Below are 22,390 nucleotides of genomic sequence, written 5' to 3'. Positions count from 1 at the left end.
CTTGAATTTTGGTAGACAGACTCTCACTAAACACACAACTCACCAATTGGTCAGTGAACTCCAGGGATCCTCCTGTCTAGACCTCCTTTGTCCTGGGAGAACTCCTCTCTTCCTCGGCTTTTAGTGGGGATCTGAACTCGGGTCCCTGTGCTTACAAGGCAAGCACTTTACTCACTGAGCCACCCCATCCCTCACCCCATCCCCATCCCCCAGCCCTCACCCCAGCCCTCACCCCACCCCCAGCCCTCACCCCACCCCCAGCCCTCACCCCACCCCCAGCCCTCACCCCAGCCCTCACCCCAGCCCCCAGCTCCTACTCCCCCCCAGCCCTCCCCACCCTCCTACCCCCCAGAGGTGTTTATTTACTAAGGTATTTATTTTGTCAGTTTTCATCACACTGTGTCCCCGGAGACTGAGCATGGTTCCTAAATCGTGAGGAAAGGCATGGAGCGGGGAGTCAACTAGATGTCCATGTCTCAGCCCATGGGACAAGGAGAGGGCAGAATCAGACTGGAGTAAGCAGCCCTTCCCAATGCTGCTTTAGGTCAGACCCACGTTTCTAGATGTGCTTGGTTCCTTCACCGACAAAGCTAATTTCTCCAACCTGAGCTGCCTTGTGGGGAACCACCCCACGGCGGTTCATCTGTTGCTGTTTAAACACGTTTCTTCTGGGTTGCAGAGACCACTAGAGCTACCACCAGGAACCTAACTCCCCTGTGCCTGCGTTTCCATGGTCTCCTCAGCCGGAGGGCTCTAGGGCTGGGTATAATTTCTATTCAGAAAGTGTTTCCAAGCCTTTCTCCTTTCCCTCAGACTGATGCTAGAAGGGAGGGGTTGGGGGCGGGGTTGGGCATGGCTGGCTGGTGACCCCAGGTTACAGGTTAGCAGAGAGGGGCTGGTGTGGGGCTTCCGAGGTCCCCAGTCTGTGTTCTGTTCTGTGAAATGGGGTAGAGGGACTCAGCAAACTCTAGCACCTCGGGTGTAGATGATCGTTGTGCTCTGTGGAGGCTGCGGGGGGTGGGGAGGTCGAGGGGATGTGCGCTCTGCAGCAGCGGGTGCCTCTCTTCCTTCTCGGTCGGTGAGAGTCCTTATCCCAGCCAAGATCCTCACCACCCAGCTGAGCCGCGGGTGAATCTAGAGGGACGGGCCTGGAAAGGGCGATCACAAACTCCCTGGAAAGGTGCAAGCCAAGCCAGGATAGCTCAGCCAGCCAGAGCTTGGGGGCGCCTGAGACTCTCTGGCGCCCCTTGGCGACCAGGAGTAGCTGTAGGTGTGCGCAGGTGGGAAAGTTCTGGGAAGAAATCGCAGCCCTTTTCCCAGTGGTTTCTTACGCACTAAGTCAGGAGCTACACCCAGATTTTACAATTGTGTAAAAACAGACCCAGGAGGCCAATTGAGATTGGATTCTGAGAAACTGAGAGTCCCGACTCCCCTCACTCACGCGTGGGAGCCCACTCAGGTCCGAAGGTGTTCCCAGAAAATACACCAGAATTACACTTGCTGACACCCAAGCCTGTGAAGGTCCCCCAGTTTCCTTGAAGGACCACTTCATCCCATCCCCAAAGCTCACTGAACACGGTCACCTTCCCATTCCAATAAACTGTTTCCCACCCAGGAGGGGACATCCTGCCTGAAGAGACTAGGGAGGCGCTGGACAGGTGAGAAGGAAGCTCTTTAGATAAAGAGGAGATCCCATACTAGGTACCCCGCCTGGGAGGGGTCATCCTCGTTTACTGGGCTGGGCTGTTTTCCTTCTCTCTGGGGCCACTTCAATCGGTGGTCGCTCCAGTGGCCGCTTTCTGAGCACGTGTCCTGCCGGACGGACTGCGTCAGCACTGGGTAAACAGATGACTGGTTGCGCGCCGGGCGGGGCTATTTAAGAGGCAGCCGCCCTCCCGCCTGCCCTGAACTTGGCTGGACTGCAGCCTGCTCTGCTGGAAACCGCCAAGCCTGCTGATTCCTCATCAAAGGTAAGTCGGTGTCTCCCCTGGCCGATCCAAGAATCCTGAGAGTGAAGAATATCGGCCGGCTGCAGCTTTGCAGCCTTGTCCTATAGTCTCTCTGTTTTCTGTGCCTTCTTCCTCCTTTGACAGCTGGGAAGATTTCCTGAAGTCAGAAATAACGGCGCTGGATCTTAAAATGCGTCTGGGTGGGTACTGCTGTGTGGAGATTGTTTCTCTGTGTGCTTTCTTTTCATGCCAAGGCTGGGATGGCCATTTTTCAGGGTCCCCATAATGTTCGGATCACTTTGCAATTATTTAAATGAAAATACTAAGAGGTTTTTAAGACATGCCCGTTTTCTAAATGCTACAGAAAAAAAAAATAAGGCTTTGGGGATAGAAATACATCGTTATGATGCAGGACCTATCAGCCCAGTTCTCAAATGTGGCGGGGCTTTGGCCACAACTCAGGACTGGGCGCAGATTTCTGGGTTTTGCTTTGTATAGTGACTTCTTGCTCGTTCCCATAAAAACACCGAGGAACCTCTATAAACACAGCTTCTATTTATGCGCTCATAGTTTAAACGGTACTTCCCATGGTCGTCGTCCCATTCATTTCTGTAGCGACAGCTTTTAATCTCCCACATTTCTCTCCAGGAGTATTCTCCCATCTCTCTCTCTCTCTCTCTCTCTCTCTCTCTCTCTCTCTCTCTCTCTCTCTCTCTCTCTCTCTCTCACACACACACACACACACACACACACACACACACACACACACACACATTCACTCTGTGCTTTTCTGGTTAGAAGAGAGATGATCTACAAAGGCGTCCTTTAACTTCAGGAAAGCAGTAGGCACTGCTTCTGATCGAAGTAGAAAATCCTGTCTCTGCGGGATCCCGGGGCCCTAGATGTGGATAACACAAAAGCCAGGCAGAAGTGTCCCGAGGCGCGCGGTGGCCAGGGCGCAGCTGAGGACTGCGCTTGGCTAGCTCTAGGGCACGAGCCAGCCAGGCGGCTGCAGCCCTCCCATTCGGCCTCGGTGGACTTGGGTGTGCGGGACTTTCGGCTGGAGCCCGCCGAGGTCAGTCTTTGGTTCACGCTCCTCGCCTCCGCTGTCCACAGCCATGAAGAGTGGCGTGTGTCTGTGCGTGCTGATAGCAGTCCTGGCCGCAGGCGCCCTGACGCAGCCAGTGGCCCCGGCAGAAGCCGCGGACTCCGCGGTGCAGCGGGCGGAGGAAGCGCCCCGAAGGCAGCTGAGGGCTGTGCTCAGGACCGACGGCGAGCCCCGAGCGCGCCTGGGCGCACTGCTAGCGCGATACATCCAGCAGGCCCGCAAAGGTAAGGATGTCTGCTCTCTCTCACGCTGCTGCTGCTGCTGCTGCTGCTGCTGCTGCTGCTGCTGCTGCTGCTGCTGCTGCTGCGGCTGCGGCTCCGGGGTCCCAATCCTGATCCCCAGAGCACCTGCAGGGAGAAGGAAGCAGGGTACACACAAGGAGCAAGATTTTCACTTTCTTTCCCTGAGGTACGCTGCACCGCACTGTGCCGTTGGCAGGTGATGTTCGCAGCACCCAAGAGGGGAGATGGCTTACCTCGTGGGTAAGGGGAGGCTAACCCTTCTCTGAACTGATGTTGGCACGGTGTTAGGGCTGAAGTCCAACACCGCTTTAGGAAAACATTTTTAAAAATCGAGTGCTGGCAGAAGAGTCCCCAGATCCGCCCTCTCTGCTGTGTATGAACAGGTTTGGGGACCACCCAGACACTGACCCTTGGAACCCCTCTGGCAGAAAGTGCGTCGGTGCTGAGAAAGCCTGAGATCTGAGAAAAGCAGTTGGCACTGTGTACCTCTCCCCCGGTACCGAGCAGGAGGAAAGGGTCAAAGAGCCAGGAGCAGTCGGAGTCCCTTGGCTGCCCAGTCTGTAGCTGTCAGAAAGGTGGCCTCGATGGTGACCACCGCAGGGCTTCTTAGCGTTGGAAGGCTTTCCCCAGGAACCCCGTGGGCGGTTCAGCAGCTTGCCAGTTGCGAGTTCCTTTCCTGTACCTGAATCTCACGTCTTCAGAGAGGCGATGGGGGCAGAGCGACCCAGATCCCCTTCCAGCTCAGAATCATGGCTGGCACCAAGACAGCTTTCATCTCTGACTTTATCTGCAGGGACGTGGATGGTGATCTCTGGCTGGGGTGTGTTAAACTAGACCAGTAGAGCTGGATTAAAATGCAGGAGGTGGGCATCCTTTCTGTGGAGCTCACTTATCCAACTTGTCCCGTCTGCAGTCTGCATTTGAACAGCCCATGGCATTAGGCTTGAGTAGTGAGGGGAAACAGGGGCGCTTGGTTGAGTCTCCTAGAGTTGCACATGAAGATGAGACCAGGGGACTTCAGGGGAATCAGAGATTTCTTGCTTTTCTTCCTGTTTGGGAACTCAGCCCACAGCCATTCCTTTCTAGTTTGTTTTCCTGCTAATTCCACAGAGGGAGGAAGGGGGAGGGAGAGAGAGGGAGGGAGGGAGGGAGGGAGGGAGGGAAAGAGAGAGAGAGAGAGAGAGAGAGAGAGAGAGAGAGAGAGAGAGAGAGAGAGAGAGAGAGAGAGAGAGACTGAGATTCATATCAGGTATGGGAAACCTGGGAACATGGGATGCCTCCTCTCTGTTCTTCTGATTGTCTGATCTGCCCTCTGCCGTGGACCACCAGCAGACCCTTCTGAAGTATTCTAGACTCTTCACTGAGGCGTCACTCCAGAACCCTTTCGCCTAGGTTTAAGAATGTCCCAAGCAGTTCTAGCAACAAAAGCCTGGTTGCTGAATTACTGCCTAGAACTAACCCTGCCAGTGGTTTTCCCAGCAGAGGTCTTAGCTGGAAGCCCCCCCAGCTCTCTTCTCAGTCCCTCTCCCCTCAGCCTATTGGACCCACGAAGCCCAGAAAGGAGCAGCCGCAGTCATTTGAAAGTTTGTTTGCCCACACCCAGGATCAGGGCTAAGTATAGAAGAGTGATGCTCATTTATTTGACAAATATAAACTCAGAATTAATATTGTCAATACTTTACAATTTCTTTGAATATTTTACAAATGATTTTGTATTCGACTCTACTGCATAACATTCTTAAAGATTCTAGACAAGATAATTTCTGAGTGAGTGGGGCTTGGTTTTAGTTGGTAGAGTAGCCTAGAATGTACAAAATCCTCAGTTCAACTCTAGCACCACATGAAACTGTAATCCTAGCACTCAGGAGGTGAAGGTGGAGTTCAAGGCTAGCCTTTGCTGTGCAGCAGGTTTGAGGCCAGCCTGGGCTATGTGAGATCTTGTATTTTAAAAAACTAAAATATAAAATAAAACAAAGTTAATCCTTAGGGTTTCTCTGCAGTGCCCTCCGTGGTCTGGGAGGAAGCGTATTCCTGTGGGAGGTGGGGGAGGCGTCAGTGGTCCAGAATGAAGTGTGACCCCATGAAGTGGGGGAGGCATCAGTGGTCTGGGAGGAAGTGTGACCCCATGGAAGGTGTGGGAGGCATCAGTGGTCCAGGGGAGGAAGTGTGTTCCCATGAGGTGGGGGAGGCATCAGTGGTCCAGGAGGAAGTGTGTTCCCATGAGGTGGGGGAGGCATCAGTGGTCCAGGAGGAAGTGTGTTCCCATGGAAGGTGGGGGAGGCATCAGTGGTCCAGGAGGAAGTGTGTCCCCATGAGCTGGAGGAGGCATCAGTGGTCCAGGAGGAAGTGTGTTCCCATGAGGTGGGGGAGGCATCAGTGGTCTAGGAGGAAGTGTGTTCCCATGAGGTGGGGGAGGCATCAGTGGTCCAGGAGGAAGTGTGTTCCCATGGAAGGTGGGGGAGGCATCAGCGTCACAGGCATTGGATGCTATCTCGGTGCGTCTCCCTCAGGCCTTAAAACTGTTCTGCACAGTAAACATCTCACTCGTTTTTCATTTATGGAAGTCCATGCTAAAGAAAGCAGGTAACATCTGTGCACATGTTGGCACATCTAGGAGGCAGCAGAGTGAATCTATACAGGCTTGACTTCCCCTGAGGCCTGGAGGCCATTCGGCTTCCTAGCTCACCTGTCTGCTCTGGGTATAAGAGTTCTTTGCTGTGTAGTGCTGGGGACGGTGGATGGAGAGTGGTAACACCACGCCTGAAGACAGATCTGTGTGGGATGTGAGAACCGAGGCATGTTCCACATGCAGCTCCCATGACTGGCTGATTGCCCAGCCACTGACGAGACAGCTGGCTGATAGAAGCATGGGTTGTGCCCAGCCCTCACAGTGGACACTAATCCGTGTCTTCCTGTGATTGTACAGGGAACTGGACTGCATATATTTCTGACTATCTATGTATTTTTTTTACCTGAGAGGTACTGAGCAGTTAAGCAGCAGGGCTTGTTCTGCACAGGCTAGGGCTGTCTGCCCAAAGAACGCGGCAAATGGACTCTCAGTCCCCAAACCGGGAAGACACGGGGTCAGAGAAGGAAGCGTGTTTTGAGTTTAGCTGGTTAAGTCCGTTATGCAGTAAGTCAGGGTGACCGCCTCTGTGGTGTCATTTAAAAACGTTTTATTAATGTGTATTAATTATGCTATAATGGTGAGTTTCATTGTGACGTCTAATGCATCTACAGCACATTCAGATCACACCCACCCACCACCCTGACTTGTTCCCCTCCTCCTCCAAGTCCTCTTCCCAACCAACCCCTCTTCTCCTTCCCTGCTTTTTTTTCAGTGACTTCAGTGACCTAATGGGTCTCATTAGGGTTGCTTACGAGCATGTGCCAGTATTCTTTCTTTCTTGGCTCTGCTAGCCTGGGGGCAGGGAAGCCACCTGCAAACTACCCAAACTACTCCCACTGTGGTCCCAGCTCAGTGGGAGTCATTGAGAGGTTTGCCACTTCTCCATGGGGCCCCCAGGGGCCTCTCTTTACCCTTAGTCAGCACAGAAGGCTCTACCCGGGTTACAAGTCCAGGAGGCCATTGTCAACCATTTGTGGGCTGGGACCATGTCATGTGCCAGCAGAAGAAGGAATCATGTCACCACACCCTCTCCTTGCAGATCACACAGTTGCCTCAGGCTGGATCCCATTGCAGGTTACATCATTGTGTTTTGATCAAAATGGCTGATTAAAGTTCCATCTTTTGGGACTTTTCATTCAGTTTCTTTAAATGTTACCAAGATGCCAGTATTTTAACCTGACAAGGTGTATTTTTCTGGTTATTTTTAAAGGACTGTAGCTTTCAAATTAATAATTTGTAAACAATATTCATGTAGAAAGAGAACTTGATTTCATTATTTTTTACATTTATTTAGGAGGGCGCATGCTCTGTGGTCCTGTGGAGTTCAGAGGACAACCCACAGGAGTCTGCTCTCTTCTTCCACCGTGTGGGTCCAGGGGGCTCAAACTCACCTTGTCAAGCTTGGCAATTAGCATCTTTTCCCACCGAGCTACCTGATTGGTCCTCCTTCTAAAAAGAAACTACGTATTTATTTACTTACGTGTGTGTGCGTGTGTGTGTGTGTGTGTGTGTGTGTGTGTGTGTGTGTGTGTGTAACAGTACACGTGTGGAAGCCACAGGGCAACCTCAGGCGTTGGTAGGGCTTCACCTTCTACCTAGTTTTAGGGTCCTCTGTTGTTTGTGGCTATACTTCATGCTCCAGGCTGCCTGGCCCATGAACTTCTGGGGGATTTCCCTGTCTCTGCCTACCTCAGCTTCGGACATACATCAGTGTCTCCAGCGTGGTTTCCAGGAATCTGCACTTAGGTTGTCAGGTTTATGTAGCCAGCGATTTTAGTCTCCCTGGTTCCTTGATTCCATTTCTAAAAATCTTATACTAGACAATCTTATACATGACACTATCATGGTGTCATAGTCCCTGGAAGCTCCCTGATTAGCTAAGCATGCTGGGATGTTAGTCATGACATTTAGAAGTAGTGAGTCCTGGGAAGATCTCTGTGTGGCTCCTGATGAGGGTTATGTGCACTATGAAATGCTGTTTTGGGTAGGAAAGCCTAGACAGCTCCCAGGCTGACCAAGGCAGGAAGAAGCGAACCATCTAAACACTTCCACAGACAGTTCCTCCTCTTCTGTTTGTTTCTGGCCCAGCAGCGTTACTTGGCGCCTTTCAGAAGGCCTGGTGAGAGGGCATTGTCAGTAAACACCGCAGAAGCACAGCTCAGTCCAATCCCCAAGAGCTGGTTGTGGAGTGTGCCCACAGTCCTCGCACTGGGGAGCAGACACAGGAGGACCCCGGGGGCTTGCTGGCCAGCCAGTCTAGCTGAGCCAGTGAGCTCCAGGTGCAGCAAGAGGCTCCGTCTCAGTGAGATGGAGAAGAGAATGAGGAAGATACAGACACATGTATATACATGTGTGGACACTGAACACACGTGAACACACACAGACACACAGACACAGACAATCTTGGCTTTCTCCACTGCTTTAGTCATATTCTCAGATCTACGGCCCTCGTCTCCTTCCTCTCTTCTACCTGCAGCTCCTTCCGGCCGCATGTCCGTTCTCAAGAGCCTGCAGAGCCTGGACCCCAGCCACAGGATAAGTGACCGGGACTACACGGGCTGGATGGATTTTGGCCGGCGCAGTGCCGAGGACTACGAATACCCATCCTAGTGGACCAGCTTCTCAGCCCTGCTTGGAGGAGGTGGAACGAACGAGAAAAGAATCACGCACACAACCCCTTGCCTCTGCTGTCTGACATTTTGAGTATCTATTTATTAAGTTCCCAGTGTGAAATCTGTGGGTTAAGAGTGTTCAGTGCATCCTCACACCTCAGTACATCTGGCGGTTGGAAGGCAATGTTTTCCCACAGTGACTCCCAGACCTAATGTTGCTATGCTATTAAAGAGATTTCCTTCTGCCCCTCATTCATTGTGTCCAGCGAGGATCTCCAGAATGGACAAGGAGGGGAGATTGGTACATGGTATCCATAGGTGAATCCTTGCAATAAACGGTCCCAGAAAGAGCTTGGGACATGAGTGCAGGGCATGGAGCTGGCCTCCCCACTGAATAGTAAGGTGACTTGTATGAGGGCCCTTGAGCTCAGCTCTAGGGCCTAGACCTGGCTACACCAATACCCGATCTCTTCTTCCAGGCTCTCCCACCCCAAGATTTCTTTAGGGCTCTCTCAAACTTTAATAAGTTACACATGTCAGTGATCTCCCCACACCCTGTCCTCTACAGACAAGGAAGTGAGCCCTGAAAGGTGAAGTGGCTGACCCTGGTGCCTGGTTGGTAAGTCCCAGACTTGAAGGCTGATGCACCTATGTGAGTAGGACCCATTACCCAGCAACCCTCGAACTATAGAGTCTAAGGAATCACCAGGAGATCATAGTAAACTCATGTTCTGACCCAAAAAATTAGGGCTCAAATCCCAAGCAGACTCCCAGGTGATGCTGGCCCCAGACCATTCTTGGGCACCAATAGACCAAAGGAATGCCTCCATCCACACCTGGCTTGGTGGGTTTATCGGGGTCACTTATGGAATCATGGGTGAGTTAGGCAGCTGCGTCACCAAAAAGTACACCCCAGCATGGGAGGAGGGACACTCGTGAAAGCTACATCCCTAGAGCTTCCTGCATGGTCTTCAGGCAACTCCACGGAAGAATCTCTCTCCCAGTAACAGTTCTCCGCTTTTACAGCCTTGGGAGGGGCCTCTTGGGTCTTGTTTCTTGGGAGCTTCATGAGCCTCCCTGATCCCTTGTGGGTGGAATGTTTTATCTAGAGGAAACAGTTACATAACAGTAGTGACAGTTTTCCCTCGGCCCTGTCACAGTGCAGTCAGTCAGAGGGCATGCTGGGAGGCTCTTGTCATCCAGAACAGGAGCCAATCTGTTCATTCTCCGTGGGCAGCAGGGAAGGGATCTAGTCCACAGAGACATCCAGAGATGATCTAGGAACTGCCACCCACAGTGCAGCTTCCCAGACCTCCTGGCCGAGGCCTCCAGGACAGGGCACACAAAGGGACAGACATTGAAAGCAACATTGTCCAATCTCTGTCATGTCTCAGCAGGTCCACCCCAGCCCACCATCACCCATTGGGATACTAGTGTTTCTTCAGTGGCAGGAAAAGGACAGCTAGAAAGTCCTTCTGGTGACCTCAGGGAAACATGGTCAGAGCAATCTTTAACCCAAGCATGTTGGAATTTAGTGTAAAATTAAGATCCCAAGTAGATAACCCAAGACACTGTCACCTCCTAGGGTTCCCACCTCATTTAGTCCCAACAACTTGCTCTCTGAGACTGCCTCATAGTATCCATGTGTGATAGTCTGTCTTCATTGGTAACTTGATTGGATTTGGAATCACCTAGGAGACACACCTCTGGGGAATGTCTGTGAGGTCATTTCCAGGGAAGATTAACTGAAGAGGGAAGGTCCACCCTGAACACAGGTAGCACCATCCCATGGGATGGAATCCCAAACTGAATAAAAGGAGAGAGCTAGCTGAGCACCAGTGTCCAACTTGCCTTCCTGATGCTCCCAACCACCATCCATTTCTCACCATGACAGACTGTATCCCTTTAAACACAAGCCAAAATAAATCTTTGTTCCCTGAAGCTGCTTCGGTCACAGAGAGGGGAATGGTAACTAACGTACCATAATTCATTAAAAAATATGCATAGGTCTGTGTTTCTAGCACACCACCAAGCATGGGGTGGGGTGAGATGAGATCACACCCTCTGTGCAAATGTGTGTGTTGTGAGGGTGGATGAAGGACTCAGAATTGAATGCGAAGCTAACAGTACCAAGTGAATGAAGAACTGGTCTGAATTAGTGGCTTTTCAATCGCCAGGCATGTGAGCCTTAAGTTTTCAAAGATAAAGCCACACAAGACTCCTAGAAATATAAGACCAAAACATTTCAGTGATGCCATTTAACTCATCCATTAATAAAGACCCTGTAGGAAATTCAGTCATCTCAAAGGACAGCGGACATACAGAGTTTGTCAGAACTATGACCTGGTAAGGGACTCACAAGTGGCCCCTGTGTCAATAAGATCAACAAAGTCAATGCCTGGAATAATCTTTCCCAGAACAGTAATTAGTTGCATTTTAGGATATTTTCCCTCATGTTTCTATAGACGCATCAGTAGGGTCTAAAGAGCTGGCAGAGATTATGAACTCCAAGACAGAGGCCAAACACATGAGTGGAGCACCACAGAAGGCCTCAGTGTGTTGACCGCTGTTCTCCCAGTTCAAGGACCCAGTCCCTTGGGTGGAGTAGCCATGGCGGGTGGCAGCAGAAGGTGGCTGGTTCCATGGCATTTACAGACAGGAAGCAGCTGGCTTTCCCTTTCCATTCAGTTCAGGGGCCTGGTCTGCAGGATGATGCTGCCCACAGTTAGGGTAAATCTTCTCTCGGGCCTGGTCTGCAGGATGATGCCACCCCAGTTAGGGTAAATCTTCTCTTGGGCCTGGTCTGCAGGATGATACCGCCCACAGTTAGGGTAAATCTCCTCTCCTCAGTTAAATATCTCTAAAAACATCCTCACAGACATACCCAGAGCTGTCTCTTCTAGGTGGTTCTAAATCTCATCAAACTGGTAAGACCAGACGTAGTATGTGCCAAAGGAAAGACTCTTAATCTCTCAACCTCATTTCTAGGTACATTCAATATTTTTTCCTGGTACCTTTAAATTATTGCTCATCCTGGAGGTAAATACAGCAGAAGCCAAGCAAAGAGAGAGCTGTGGCCTCACTAATTTCCCCTGGGCTCTAGGTTCTGCGAATTTTTATTATTGAATGTGAAAAAGATTTGCCGTGTCTTTCCTCTGCTCGGGGCTACAGCATCTGCCCCAGATTCCCAATCACTTCCTGATCCCCCTGGACAGAGCCCCCCTCCCAGCAGTCTCACCTCCAACTCCACTCATCTCTTACCTGCCCCCCTCATTAAACTCTAGCCTCCTCCTCAGGGCTCATCTTTGGCTCATCTTCCCCCCAAAGCATGGCTGGACCTTCCAGGTCCTTCAGCCCTACCTCACCTGCTGATCATCCTCTAAACAAGACTTCCCACACTCTCTGCTTCCTTCCTTCTCAGAATTACATTGTCTATTAATCGATTGCTTGTTTCATCTTGTCTACTAGGGCATCAGTCCCACAAAGGCAGGAATTTTTGTCTGTTTCATTTAATTTCCATCACTTACCATAGTGTCTGCACTCAACAAATATTTGTATGATGGATTAGTCAGCAAAGAAAAAGTTCTCAGAATCCCTTCCACTAAGGTTACAGATCAGCTTTAAAAGCAATTTCATCAAGCAAAGTCAAACACACACAGGGACATGTGTGGTGATATATTGTGTATCCTAATACACTTTCCTGAGGATCAGAGGACAGAGCCAGCCACTAGTTTTTACCTCTACGAAATCCTCAGTCTAAAGAGAGTGAGTTCCTGTTTCCTTACACCTTATATAACTTTCTCTGCTCTGCCATATTACTTCCTGGGATTAAAGGTGTGTGTGTTTCCCAAGCAAAGGCATGAGATCTCAAGTGCTGGGATTAAAGGTGTGTGCCACCACTGCCTGGCTCTGTGTCTAATCTAGAGGCTGGCTCTGTCCTCTGATCCTAATTAGTTGGTAATAACTTTCAAGGACTAGAAAACTGCAGTAAGTTTATTAGGGTACACAATATGTCACCACAGACATGATCAAGTCCTTCCAAGCAGGTATAGGATGCTGAAAGGCAGGCTACTTACACGGTTGATGTTATGCATGAGGGACATGCCCAGAGTGACAGAGTCTTCCAAAGGATACCCTACTCCACCCGCAACACATTCAGCCTCCTTTCTTTTGCTCCAGTCACAACCCAGAAAGGAGGCCAGTGAGATGGCTCAGGGAGTAAGGTTGCTTATAACCAACCCAATGACATGAAGTCCATATCTGGGGCCCACACGGTGCACAGAGAGAACTGACTCTCATGATTTGGTCTCCACATACACGCTGCACCGCATGTATACCCCCAACATAGTATTTTTCAGTTGACATTTTAAAGCTCAAAGTGTTGACAATACCAAAGGAAGAAAGGGAACGCATTGATGGTTTTTCAGTGGGCTTACCTGGTGTATTAAAGGTATGGAAACTGCCTAAATAGCTGCTGGCACACACACACGCACACACAGACATATACACAGACACATACATATACATTCACACACACACATGCACACACAGATACATACTCTCCCTACACATTCATACACATGTGCTCATATAGACACACACACACACAGAGACACATACGCACACAGACATATACACATACACACAGACACATATTCACACACATACATGCATGTGTATTTGCTCATGCAATCACTTTAAAGTTCTTTAAAGGCCTTGAGAGTTCTGGCATCTATGAATCTGACCAACAGCATCTACTGATTGTCTTTTCCAAGGAGAAATGAGCATTTCACGCAACTTTGTATGCTGGGCACACGATGTGTACCCTGAACAACAGGAACATTACATTATGAGGCCCTGAATCTTGTTGACATCTTAGAACATGTTGGTATTTTTGCTTTAGTAGGCTATCAGCCTGGTAAAGCCTCCACACGTTTTAACCCACCTTCTTTTGGCCTTGCACACATCATTCTGTTTGCAAAGAATGCAGGCTGCTCCTTAGCCTCCTTCCTGGCATGTGACCCGGTGACCAGCCAGGGAACAGGGAGGATTTACCCAAGGCCACAGTCATCGAAGTCTTTGGTGGGGGAGTGAGAGTCGGTAAAGGTTGTGTACGCACGCAAAATTATCTAGAAACAACTTAAATGTCAATGATATTAATAAAAGAGGTGCCTGGGGCTTTGGTGAAGCTCATTTCTGGGTGTTTCCAGAGCGTATTAACTCGGGGAGACCCACCCTGAATGTTGTGGTATCAGCACACAGACTGGGATTCCAGGCTGAATAAAAGAGGGAGAAGAGGAAGCCACCAGACACTTCGTTCCCTTCTCAGCTTCTTGATCCACCAAGATGGGAGCCAGCAGCCTCCCCCTCACTGCCTCCCACCTCACTTTGTTCCCTGTGGTAGACTACCACTACATACATCCTTCCTCCTGAAAACAGCGTCTTGTGAGAAGAGTAACTGGTGTTTGAATAGGAACGACCCCCACAGGCTCATAGATTTGAATCCTTAGTCACAGGGAGTGCAGCCTTGTTGGAGGAAGTGTGTTACTGGGGTGGGTTTTGGGGTTTCAAAAGCTCAAGCCAGGCCCAGGGTCTTGCTCCTCCTTGCTGTCTGCAGATCCAGCTGTAGAACTCTCAGCTACTGTGTACGCCTGTGTGCCGCCATGCTCCTCACCAGGAGGACAGTGAACTAAACCTCTGAAACTGTAAGCAAGCCCCCAACTAAATGTTTTCCTTTATAAGAAAGACTCGGTGGTCACAGTGTCTCTTCTCAGCAATAGAACACTGATTAAGACAGTAACCAGCACAATGTCCAGTAACTGCTGCCATGAATCGTAATCCTGACAGGAAAGCTTCAGACTCAGTAACTCACCCATGCGGAGAACCGGGTAAACGGGTTTGCCTCCGCTCGTGCAGAAGGAAGCAGTGCCCCAAGCGGACACTTACCGCACTGCTTGGGTTGCTTATGTTTTGCTGTTGAGGCCCTGTTGAAACCTGGAGGGCTCCCTCCTGTGTCAGCCAATCAACTGAAAATTTAAGATAATTGAGTACATGGATTTATATTTTTAATGAGTCTTTTTTTTTTCATTTTATTTCTGAGCTTTTAACACAATTGCTAAATGACCCCTGGATTTGGGAAGATCACCCAGTCACTGGAAAGACAACAAAAATGGCTGTCAAATAAAATGCTTTTTGTAGAGTTAAAACCAAGAGGGGGGAAAAAAAAACCCAAACAACTCTTCAAGATATTTTGAAGGCAACTTGGTAACCATGGTTACCTCTAATTAGCGAACCAGTATCTTCTGCCTTCCAGATCTGAGCGGAGAAAATGTGAAAGAAAAAACAACTCCAAAAAAGTGAAAATGTTAAGTTCTGTTGAGTTCATATAATTTTGTGTTTAAAGCTTAAAAACAGGGTGGAGAATTTGCTGCTCCCAAGATGGCTCCCCGCCTACCCCCCTTCACTGTCTAGACTTCTCCCTGCCTCACAGGGAGTCAGAACCCCAACCTGGGCATCTAGAAAGTCTCCCTGGAAGAGGTAACACCAGGGGTCAGGGTGCAGGAGGACAAGTGACTGATTTCGGAACTCCAACTGGTGAAATTGGGGTGTGTTATGACCAATTTCAGGTGTCAACTTGCCATAAACCTAGAGTCGCTTGGGAAGAGGAACCCTCAGTGACCATATTGGTCTGTGAGGCATTTTCTTGATTGATGTGAGAAAGCCCAGCCCACTGTGGCTGGTGCCACCCCTGGGCAGATGGTCCTGATCTATATAAAAAAGGTAACAAAGCAAGTTATGGGGAGCGATTGAGTAAGCGGTGTCTCCCCCATGGCCTCTGCTTTAGCTCTTGCCTCCAGTCCCCTGCCTCAGCTTCCCTCAGTGGTGGACGGTAAAGTGAAACAGACCCTTTCCTCCCCAAGTTGTTTTGGTCATGGTATCTCTCTTCCAACCAGAAAGAAAACTAGAACAGGACAAAGGTCTAAAACGCTCACACCCTGTTCTGTGCTGGACAGAAGGAAGAGGGCACACCTGGCTGTCACACTGGTCACAAGCACCCAGCAGGAACTTAATTACCTGGATTGGGACTTGAACAAAGAGGAATCCTGCAAGAGAAACTGTCAGGGTCTAATCTAGATTTCCTAAGGGATGGAGGTAACACACACACACACATACACACACACACACACACACACACACACACACACACACGCACACCACACACATGCACACCACACACATGCATTCACACGCACGCACAGGCAAGCGAACATGCACACGGTGTCCACACACAAGTGAACATGCACACCTGTCCCTGGAGTCTTCCTGGACCTCAGAGCTGGTTAAAGCCCTGAACAAGCCTGCAGCTAAGTCCAGGAAGGTTCAAGACTTCTGAGTCTCTGGGGATTTTCTCTATTTCCAGGAAAAAACAATTTCATTTGCAGCTAACAAAAGAACAAGCTGGCTTTCCAGTTCACTCTGGCCACAGCAGACAGACAACATGGCTATTGTTTGCCTCTGTCTGGGAAAGACATGTGGATGTGGAAGCTGGGCAACATGATCTTTGGGCTGCACTAGAGACTTCTGAAGCTGCTGCTTACTTTTCCATGTTTTTATTCAAATGCTACTTACTGGCCTGGGAGATGGCCCCATGGGTGCCGTGCCTGATGCACAGGCATGAGGAGCAGAGTCCAAATCCCCAGCACCCATATAAAAGCTGAGTGTGGTGGCATGAGTCTGAAACCCCAGTGAGCTGAGGATGGAGACTGGCAGATCCCATAGCTCTCTGGTCAGTGTAGAGAACCAGTGAGTTTTAAGATCAGTAAAGAGACCATGCACCACCGTGTAATGTGGAGATTAAAGAAGACATCTGAGATTGACTGCTGGCCTCCACTGGCAAGTACTCATGCTCCAACATGTAACACATATGTATATCACATATATCCTAGTGGTCCAGGCACACACTAGGATGCTGAAGTGAGCCAGAGCCTTTACGTCTGAGCAGCACTTGAGCCCACAGTCCTGACTTCTCGCTTTACTGTGCACCTGCATCATGCTAGGAAGTGCAGATGGCTTGGGTCTTCTTGAAATGAAAGCTGCTCTACTCCCGACAAGGAAAGAGGTCAGGTCAGCTGATGTGGTGTGTGGTGGGTGGGTGTGACCTGGGTGGCAGAGAAATGGAATCATAACTTAACCAGTAACAAAGCTCTGTTTTCAAAGGAGGGAATATACAGAATCGTGGGTTATTACCGGGGATCGAACCTAGGACCTCATGCATGCTCTGTCAGCTTGCTAGTGCTGAGAAGCTCCCACCCTAGAACATGGGTATTGTAAGACTGATAAGGAAAAGGAGACACTGGGGTAGCATAGTGTAAATAACGGCAGGAATCAGAACCCCCACTTCTGCAGGACTCGGGGATCCAAGGGATCAGGTAGGGAGCTGAACAAACTGAGATGGCTGATGGAGCTGTCCTGAGAAAGGGGCAGCCTAAAGCTCCAAGGAGAGTGCCCTGACTGGATGTTATTCCTGCACTGAGGGTTGTGGTAGCTGTTGTGTGGCACTGCTCCTGGAGAGACAAGGACAACCGTCCACTCGCCTCAGTCAGCAGACAGGGAACAACAGACTGCCACAGTTGAACTTGGAGAACCAATGAATTTTATTGGGATTAGGAGTATAACTGACTCAATGACAGTTGTGTCACCAAAACCTACCCCAGCATGGGTGACAGCTCACAAAAGCTGGGAGCCTGGAGCTGCAGGCAGCTCAGGAGGTTGGAGAGTGTCCTTTCCCAGTGACTCAGTTGGCCTGAGCCTCTTCTAAGCAGCTAAGCTCATCTGAGAGTGACTTTTCAGTGGTCTTTCCTGCTTACATACGCAGGGAGGGCAAGGCCTAGAGAGTCTGGTCAGTTTCAGGGACTTCCTGAATCTATTGTGAGTTGTTTACTTCTTCTTTGAGAACACCCCATTGTTTTACCTCCTTATAAACATCCGGTGCTAAAATATGCTGTTGCTTCACTTCCCTTTTGTACATTTGTCTTAAGAAGTTTCTCTCTCAGGTGGGAGCTTTTAATCTGAGGGAACTGCTACACAACAGTGATACCATCTGGTGAGAACCAGGGAACACTACACCCTGGAGCCAGGTAGGAAGGTGCTGGGATGATGTTAATGGGACAGGAACATGCACAGGGAGGGGAGAGTCTCCAGGGAAGTGGTTCACAGAACCCCAGCTGAGGCAAAGCAGAAAAGATAAATTTGTAGCTGAGAGACAATAAATTCATAAATCAGTGCAACTGAATTCCCTACATTTCCCACAGTGGGCGTGTTATTGTGGGTCACATTCCAAAGCACCTGCAGGCTGCTGTGTACCCAGACAGGATCGAGAAGGACAGAAAACTGGCTGGATATCTCCCATGTGCCCTGAACTTCCCTTTGGAGGTCATACATGCAATTTTGTTGGAGGTAGAACTTCCCTTCTCCCCTTACTCTTCTCTTGCAGCTGAGCTATAGAATTATTAAATGCTGCTCCCCACCCCCAGCCTCTCTTGGGCCATAGGCTTATGACACTGGACTCCATTAATAGTGTGGGCTACAGGGCCAGTGGTCTCCTGGTGGTGGCATCTTTTGGCATGCTCCTTCCTCCCTGGTCACTAAGCCTGATTCTCAGTCTTTAGGAAGACTCTTCTCTCTAATTATTATCCCATTATATAATTATATTTATTATATAAACTCTTTTAAAAATCTCTGACCCATCCGAGCTCTTACATCTGCAACTAAGAGGCTTCGCTTATACAGATGGCAAGAATATCCCGTTTGTTGTATTCTTATCTCAAGCTTTAAATGCTTCATAGAGAATGTTTTTTAAATGCAGGGAGGTGAAGGCACGATAGATGAAATTGGGTCCTAGGAGAGGAGGAGAAGAAAAAATCCACAGAATTCTGCAGAAGCGGGTCAGAATCTGGATGGAGAACCTGTTTCCTTCATAAAAGACAGACAAAACAGTCAAGGAGAGTGCACAGCAAGCTTATGGGTCTGGTCACAGAAAGTCAGGAGCCATTCTGTGTGTGTCTCTGTTTTCACCGTAAAGGAGGGTAATGGTGTTTGTTTAGAATGAAGTGAAGGTGGAACAGAACTGAGGAATGGGGAAGACTTGGCACAGGGAGAGAGCGCTAGCAAGCAGTGGACGAGACAAGAGACCACCTGGCCTCCACGCAGCCCAGCCGAGGTGGAGATCACAGATTGGGCGCCTGCACACCTGCATTGTCTTCTCCACTCTCAATCAGTTCAGGACCCCTGCTTAGGGAATGGTGCCACCCACAGTGGCTTGGACCATTCCATGTAGATTAATTAGACACCATCTCTTCACACACAGACACACACACACACACACACACACACACCCATAGGCCAACCAAACGTAGACAATCCCTCAATGAGCTTGTCTTCCCAGGTGTCTCCAGGTGGTGTCAAGTTGACAACTAAAACTGACTTTAGGTAGGCTCATGTCCAAGTTGGGATGACATCTTAATAACACATACCATTTTTGTAACTATTTTTAAGATGCTTTCTGGATGGTCCAGGTGTGGCGGGAGGGTGTGTGAAGTGTTTCCTCCCCATTGGATGCTGCTGTGCTATTTTCTGCTGCTGTGCCTCTCTCAAGCTCACTTGGAGAATTTCCACTGGCTTCATGGTGCCCCAAGCACGGGGACCCTTTCAGCTGTACTCATGACTGCTTCTGCTGCCACTTCCCACCCTCCACCGGAAGCCGTCTGGATCCCCAGAGCAGCCTGAGGCTGAGAGCTAGGTATATGGAGCCTCAGAATGTCTTGAAAGAGCCGGAGGGAGAAAGCCCACTGATGAGAGCTGTCCTGCTCCCTGGGCCTTTTCCCCAACCTTGAACCCAGGCAAAGCCTGTTTGCAGGTGATGACCTGAAGGGGGAGAACAGGAGCCCCGCCCTTAATTGCTTTTCAGGGAAAAGCAAACTTCTGATCTTGCGGTTGATCTCCAGAGCTGGTGCCCACAGGTCATCTTTTATCTCCGAGTGCCCTCTACTGGCAAGGGAAACAAACTCCTCTTGTGATAGGATAGACACATCATTTTCTCCTCCAGCCCCTTCCTTACCTTAAATTAATCCCTCTTATAGGCTTCTGGGAATTCATATTGATACGTCTCTCTGCCAGCTTTCCCCCAGATGAAATCTAGGTTCTAAGAGCAATGCTGTTAGAGCTGTAGGGGAGGGCTATGAATATTTTCTTTGGTCTCATCCACAAGGCCTGTGATACACCTGCCTTCCCGCTCCCAGGCAGTACGTGGTAGTGAGTCCTCACATCTACGTGGGACCAGACACTTCTCTGCTGAGACCCATCTGCTGTCATTTCTCCGTCCCCACTGCTCAGTAGAGTCCTCGCCTGTGATGGAGGCGAGTCCTGGGTGGGGCTGTGTAACACCCTCCTTGCTAGCCCTGTAAAACTAGACCATCTGTCCTTGGATCCTAAGAGTCATCCCAGGCTTTTCCCATAACCTGGAACTCAGACCATTGGAAAAGATGGGGTGTGTCAGTATCCAGTGCATGAAATACACTGGGACCTCTCCTACCCCTTCTTTCCTTGTCTGCTACAAGAACCTCTGCTCAGTTCCTGCCATGGGTGATTGGCTAGTGAGCCTGGGCGGGGACTGGGTGGGGTAAGTACTGGACTGGCAGAGAAATGAAAGAGAGGAAATGGCCCGGCAAGCTTCCCCTCCAGGTCTGGTCTCACAGCACACTGTGTGCTTAGCCTTTTCTTTCCTCGTAGCTGAAAACCAAGAACTTGATGTCTTTCTTTCCTGGTTCTCATATTGACCTCTTCAGGGTCATTTGTCCTCAAGTTAAACAATCTAGGCTACAGGTAGGGCATGAATTTGGGAGAGATGGGGAGATGGAAGTGGGTATGGGAGAAGTTATGGAGTTGCTAGTGAATATGATTAAAAATATATTGTATGAAATTCTCAAAGGACTGAGGGGTTTTTTTTTGTTGTTGTTTTGTTTTTTAAGATACAGACATGTGGGCCCAACTCAGAGGGTCCCCTGTGCTATCCAAAAAGCATGCTGACTTAACATGAGCGTTTCTTTTCCCTCCAGGTTGCAGGTTGGCAGGGGGTTCCTGTTCCGCACTCGGAGGCTCTGATAATGAGCCCTCTTTCCTTGCATCAGAATATGGCTTAGTGTTTAACGAGGGAAGAGAGGAGCCCAGGGCAGCACGAGGGTGGCACCAGGACCCCTGCCATCCTCCCCATGGTTGCTCTCTGTGTGGTTTAGATGTGAGCTGTACCCCATCGGTCTGTGTGTTTGAACACTTGGTCCCCAGCTTGTGGCGGTTTGGGCAAGTTGTGAAGGAGCCTTTGGCATGTGATGCCTCGCTGGAGGAAGTACGTCGCTGGGGACTGGCCTTGCGGCTTGCTAGCCCAGCCTTGATCCTCGCCTGCCAGCAGTGTGGCCAGATGTCCCCCACGCCGCTGCCACTATTCGTCCCCGCTGTGATGGACAGGTTGTGTTCTCTTGAGGTGCAAGCTACAATAAGCTCGCCCCACCTTAAACTGCTTCCTGTCTCTATTCAAACACACTCTGCCCCTCACTGCTCCCTCTGCTCAAATAAACGTTCCTGCCTCAGATCTCACATGGTAAAGCCAATGTCCCTCCCTGGAGAGGGTTTTGGGTACTGCTAATCTGAAGTAGCCCTCATATCAACCCTCTGCTCAGCTCCTGTTGTTCTGTGGGTACATTTATTATCCCTCCTCATGACTGAAAAGGTAAAGGCCCCCAAACAGTTAAGTGGCTTCCCCAGGGTCAACACTACCAAATGATTGGACCTGATGTTCATGAAGCCAGGCCCCCACAGTGTCTCTGACTAGCATTCATGATGTCATACCCCCAGATGTTCTCCAGTGTCCCTAACATTCATGAAGCCACGCCCCCAATGCCCCAACACTCATGAAGCCACGCCCCCATTGTCCCTAACACTCATGAAGCCACGCCCCCAATGTCCCTAACACTCATGAAGCCACACCCCCAGTGTCCCTAACACTCATGAAGCCACGCCCCCTGTGTCCCTAACACTCATGAAGCCACGCCCCCTGTGTCCCTAACACTCATGAAGCCACGCCCCCAATGCCCCAACACTCATGAAGCCACGCCCCCATTGTCCCTAACACTCATGAAGCCACGCCCCCTGTGTGCCTAACACTCATGACACCAGACCCCCAGTGTTTAACTTAGTGAGTTTATCCTTTCCTCTGTCTCACTTGGTTCTTAAGTCTTTTGGCAAAACTATGCAAGGAAACTCAACACTACTTGTCTGGTGACTCTCTGTGATGTGCACACCTGTGTGGGAAATCACTCACGTGCAAGTTTTTGTTCATTCTGTGCTTTGATTGTGAAAGACGAGAATCAACTCTGTGACCAACTGTGGGGACAGAAGGATGTGTGTTCACCATGTGTGTACAATGGAGCGGCATGCAGTCCTGAAAAGTGTATCAGGATCTGGCTGGGAAATTGTGTTGGGAAAGGATGGGAGGAAGATAGTATGTGAAGTATATGCCTTTCATTTACTGTCTCCAAAGAGCCAAACACCCCCAACTCTTTGAAGAGGCTAATCTCCTGAGTGAAAAGATATGTACCAAGGTGGGGATGACTTGGGTGAAGAACACTTGCTGCTCTTGCAGAGGCCCTGAGTTCAGTTTCTAGCTCCCATGTCAGGGTGCTCACAACTACCTTTGACTCTAACTCTAGGGGACCCACTGCCCTCTTCTGGCCTCTAAGGACAACTACATTCAGGTGCGCATATCCACACACAGGCACACCAAGAGATAGACCAAAGTC

General features: G+C 49.8%; 1 protein-coding gene across 3 annotated transcripts; it reads left to right on the top strand.

Moving 5' to 3' along the window:
• Nucleotides 1-1,839: 1,839 nt before the first annotated feature.
• Cck (cholecystokinin) lies at nucleotides 1,840-8,792 on the top strand. 3 transcript variants are annotated; one of them, XM_052724730.1, is made up of 4 exons: nucleotides 1,876-1,970; nucleotides 2,094-2,153; nucleotides 3,066-3,281; nucleotides 8,405-8,792. In XM_052724730.1, exons 3-4 carry the CDS (start codon nucleotides 3,068-3,070, stop codon nucleotides 8,536-8,538), a joined length of 348 nt encoding a protein of 115 aa, XP_052580690.1. In that variant the 5' UTR covers nucleotides 1,876-1,970; nucleotides 2,094-2,153; nucleotides 3,066-3,067; the 3' UTR covers nucleotides 8,539-8,792. The 3 variants fall into 3 exon arrangements, with proteins under 3 accessions (XP_052580682.1, XP_052580690.1, XP_052580675.1); XM_052724715.1 differs by having other exon boundaries at nucleotides 1,878-1,970; nucleotides 2,094-2,149; XM_052724722.1 differs by lacking the exon at nucleotides 2,094-2,153 and having other exon boundaries at nucleotides 1,840-1,970.
• The last annotated feature ends 13,598 nt before the right edge of the window (nucleotides 8,793-22,390 follow it).

This window comes from Peromyscus californicus, unplaced genomic scaffold, assembly GCF_007827085.1.
Source record: "Peromyscus californicus insignis strain IS unplaced genomic scaffold, ASM782708v3 Scaffold_11__1_contigs__length_118956290, whole genome shotgun sequence".
Taxonomy (NCBI): Eukaryota; Metazoa; Chordata; class Mammalia; order Rodentia; family Cricetidae; genus Peromyscus; species Peromyscus californicus.
Note: the sequence above shows the minus strand (reverse complement) of the source record. Positions and strands in the feature narration are given on the sequence as shown.

Excerpts from the sequence above, each read along its gene's own strand:
- Cck (XM_052724715.1), top strand. Across the intron at positions 3,282-8,404 it reads CATCCAGCAGGCCCGCAAAG|CTCCTTCCGGCCGCATGTCC; the intron begins GTAAGGATGTCT and ends TTCTACCTGCAG.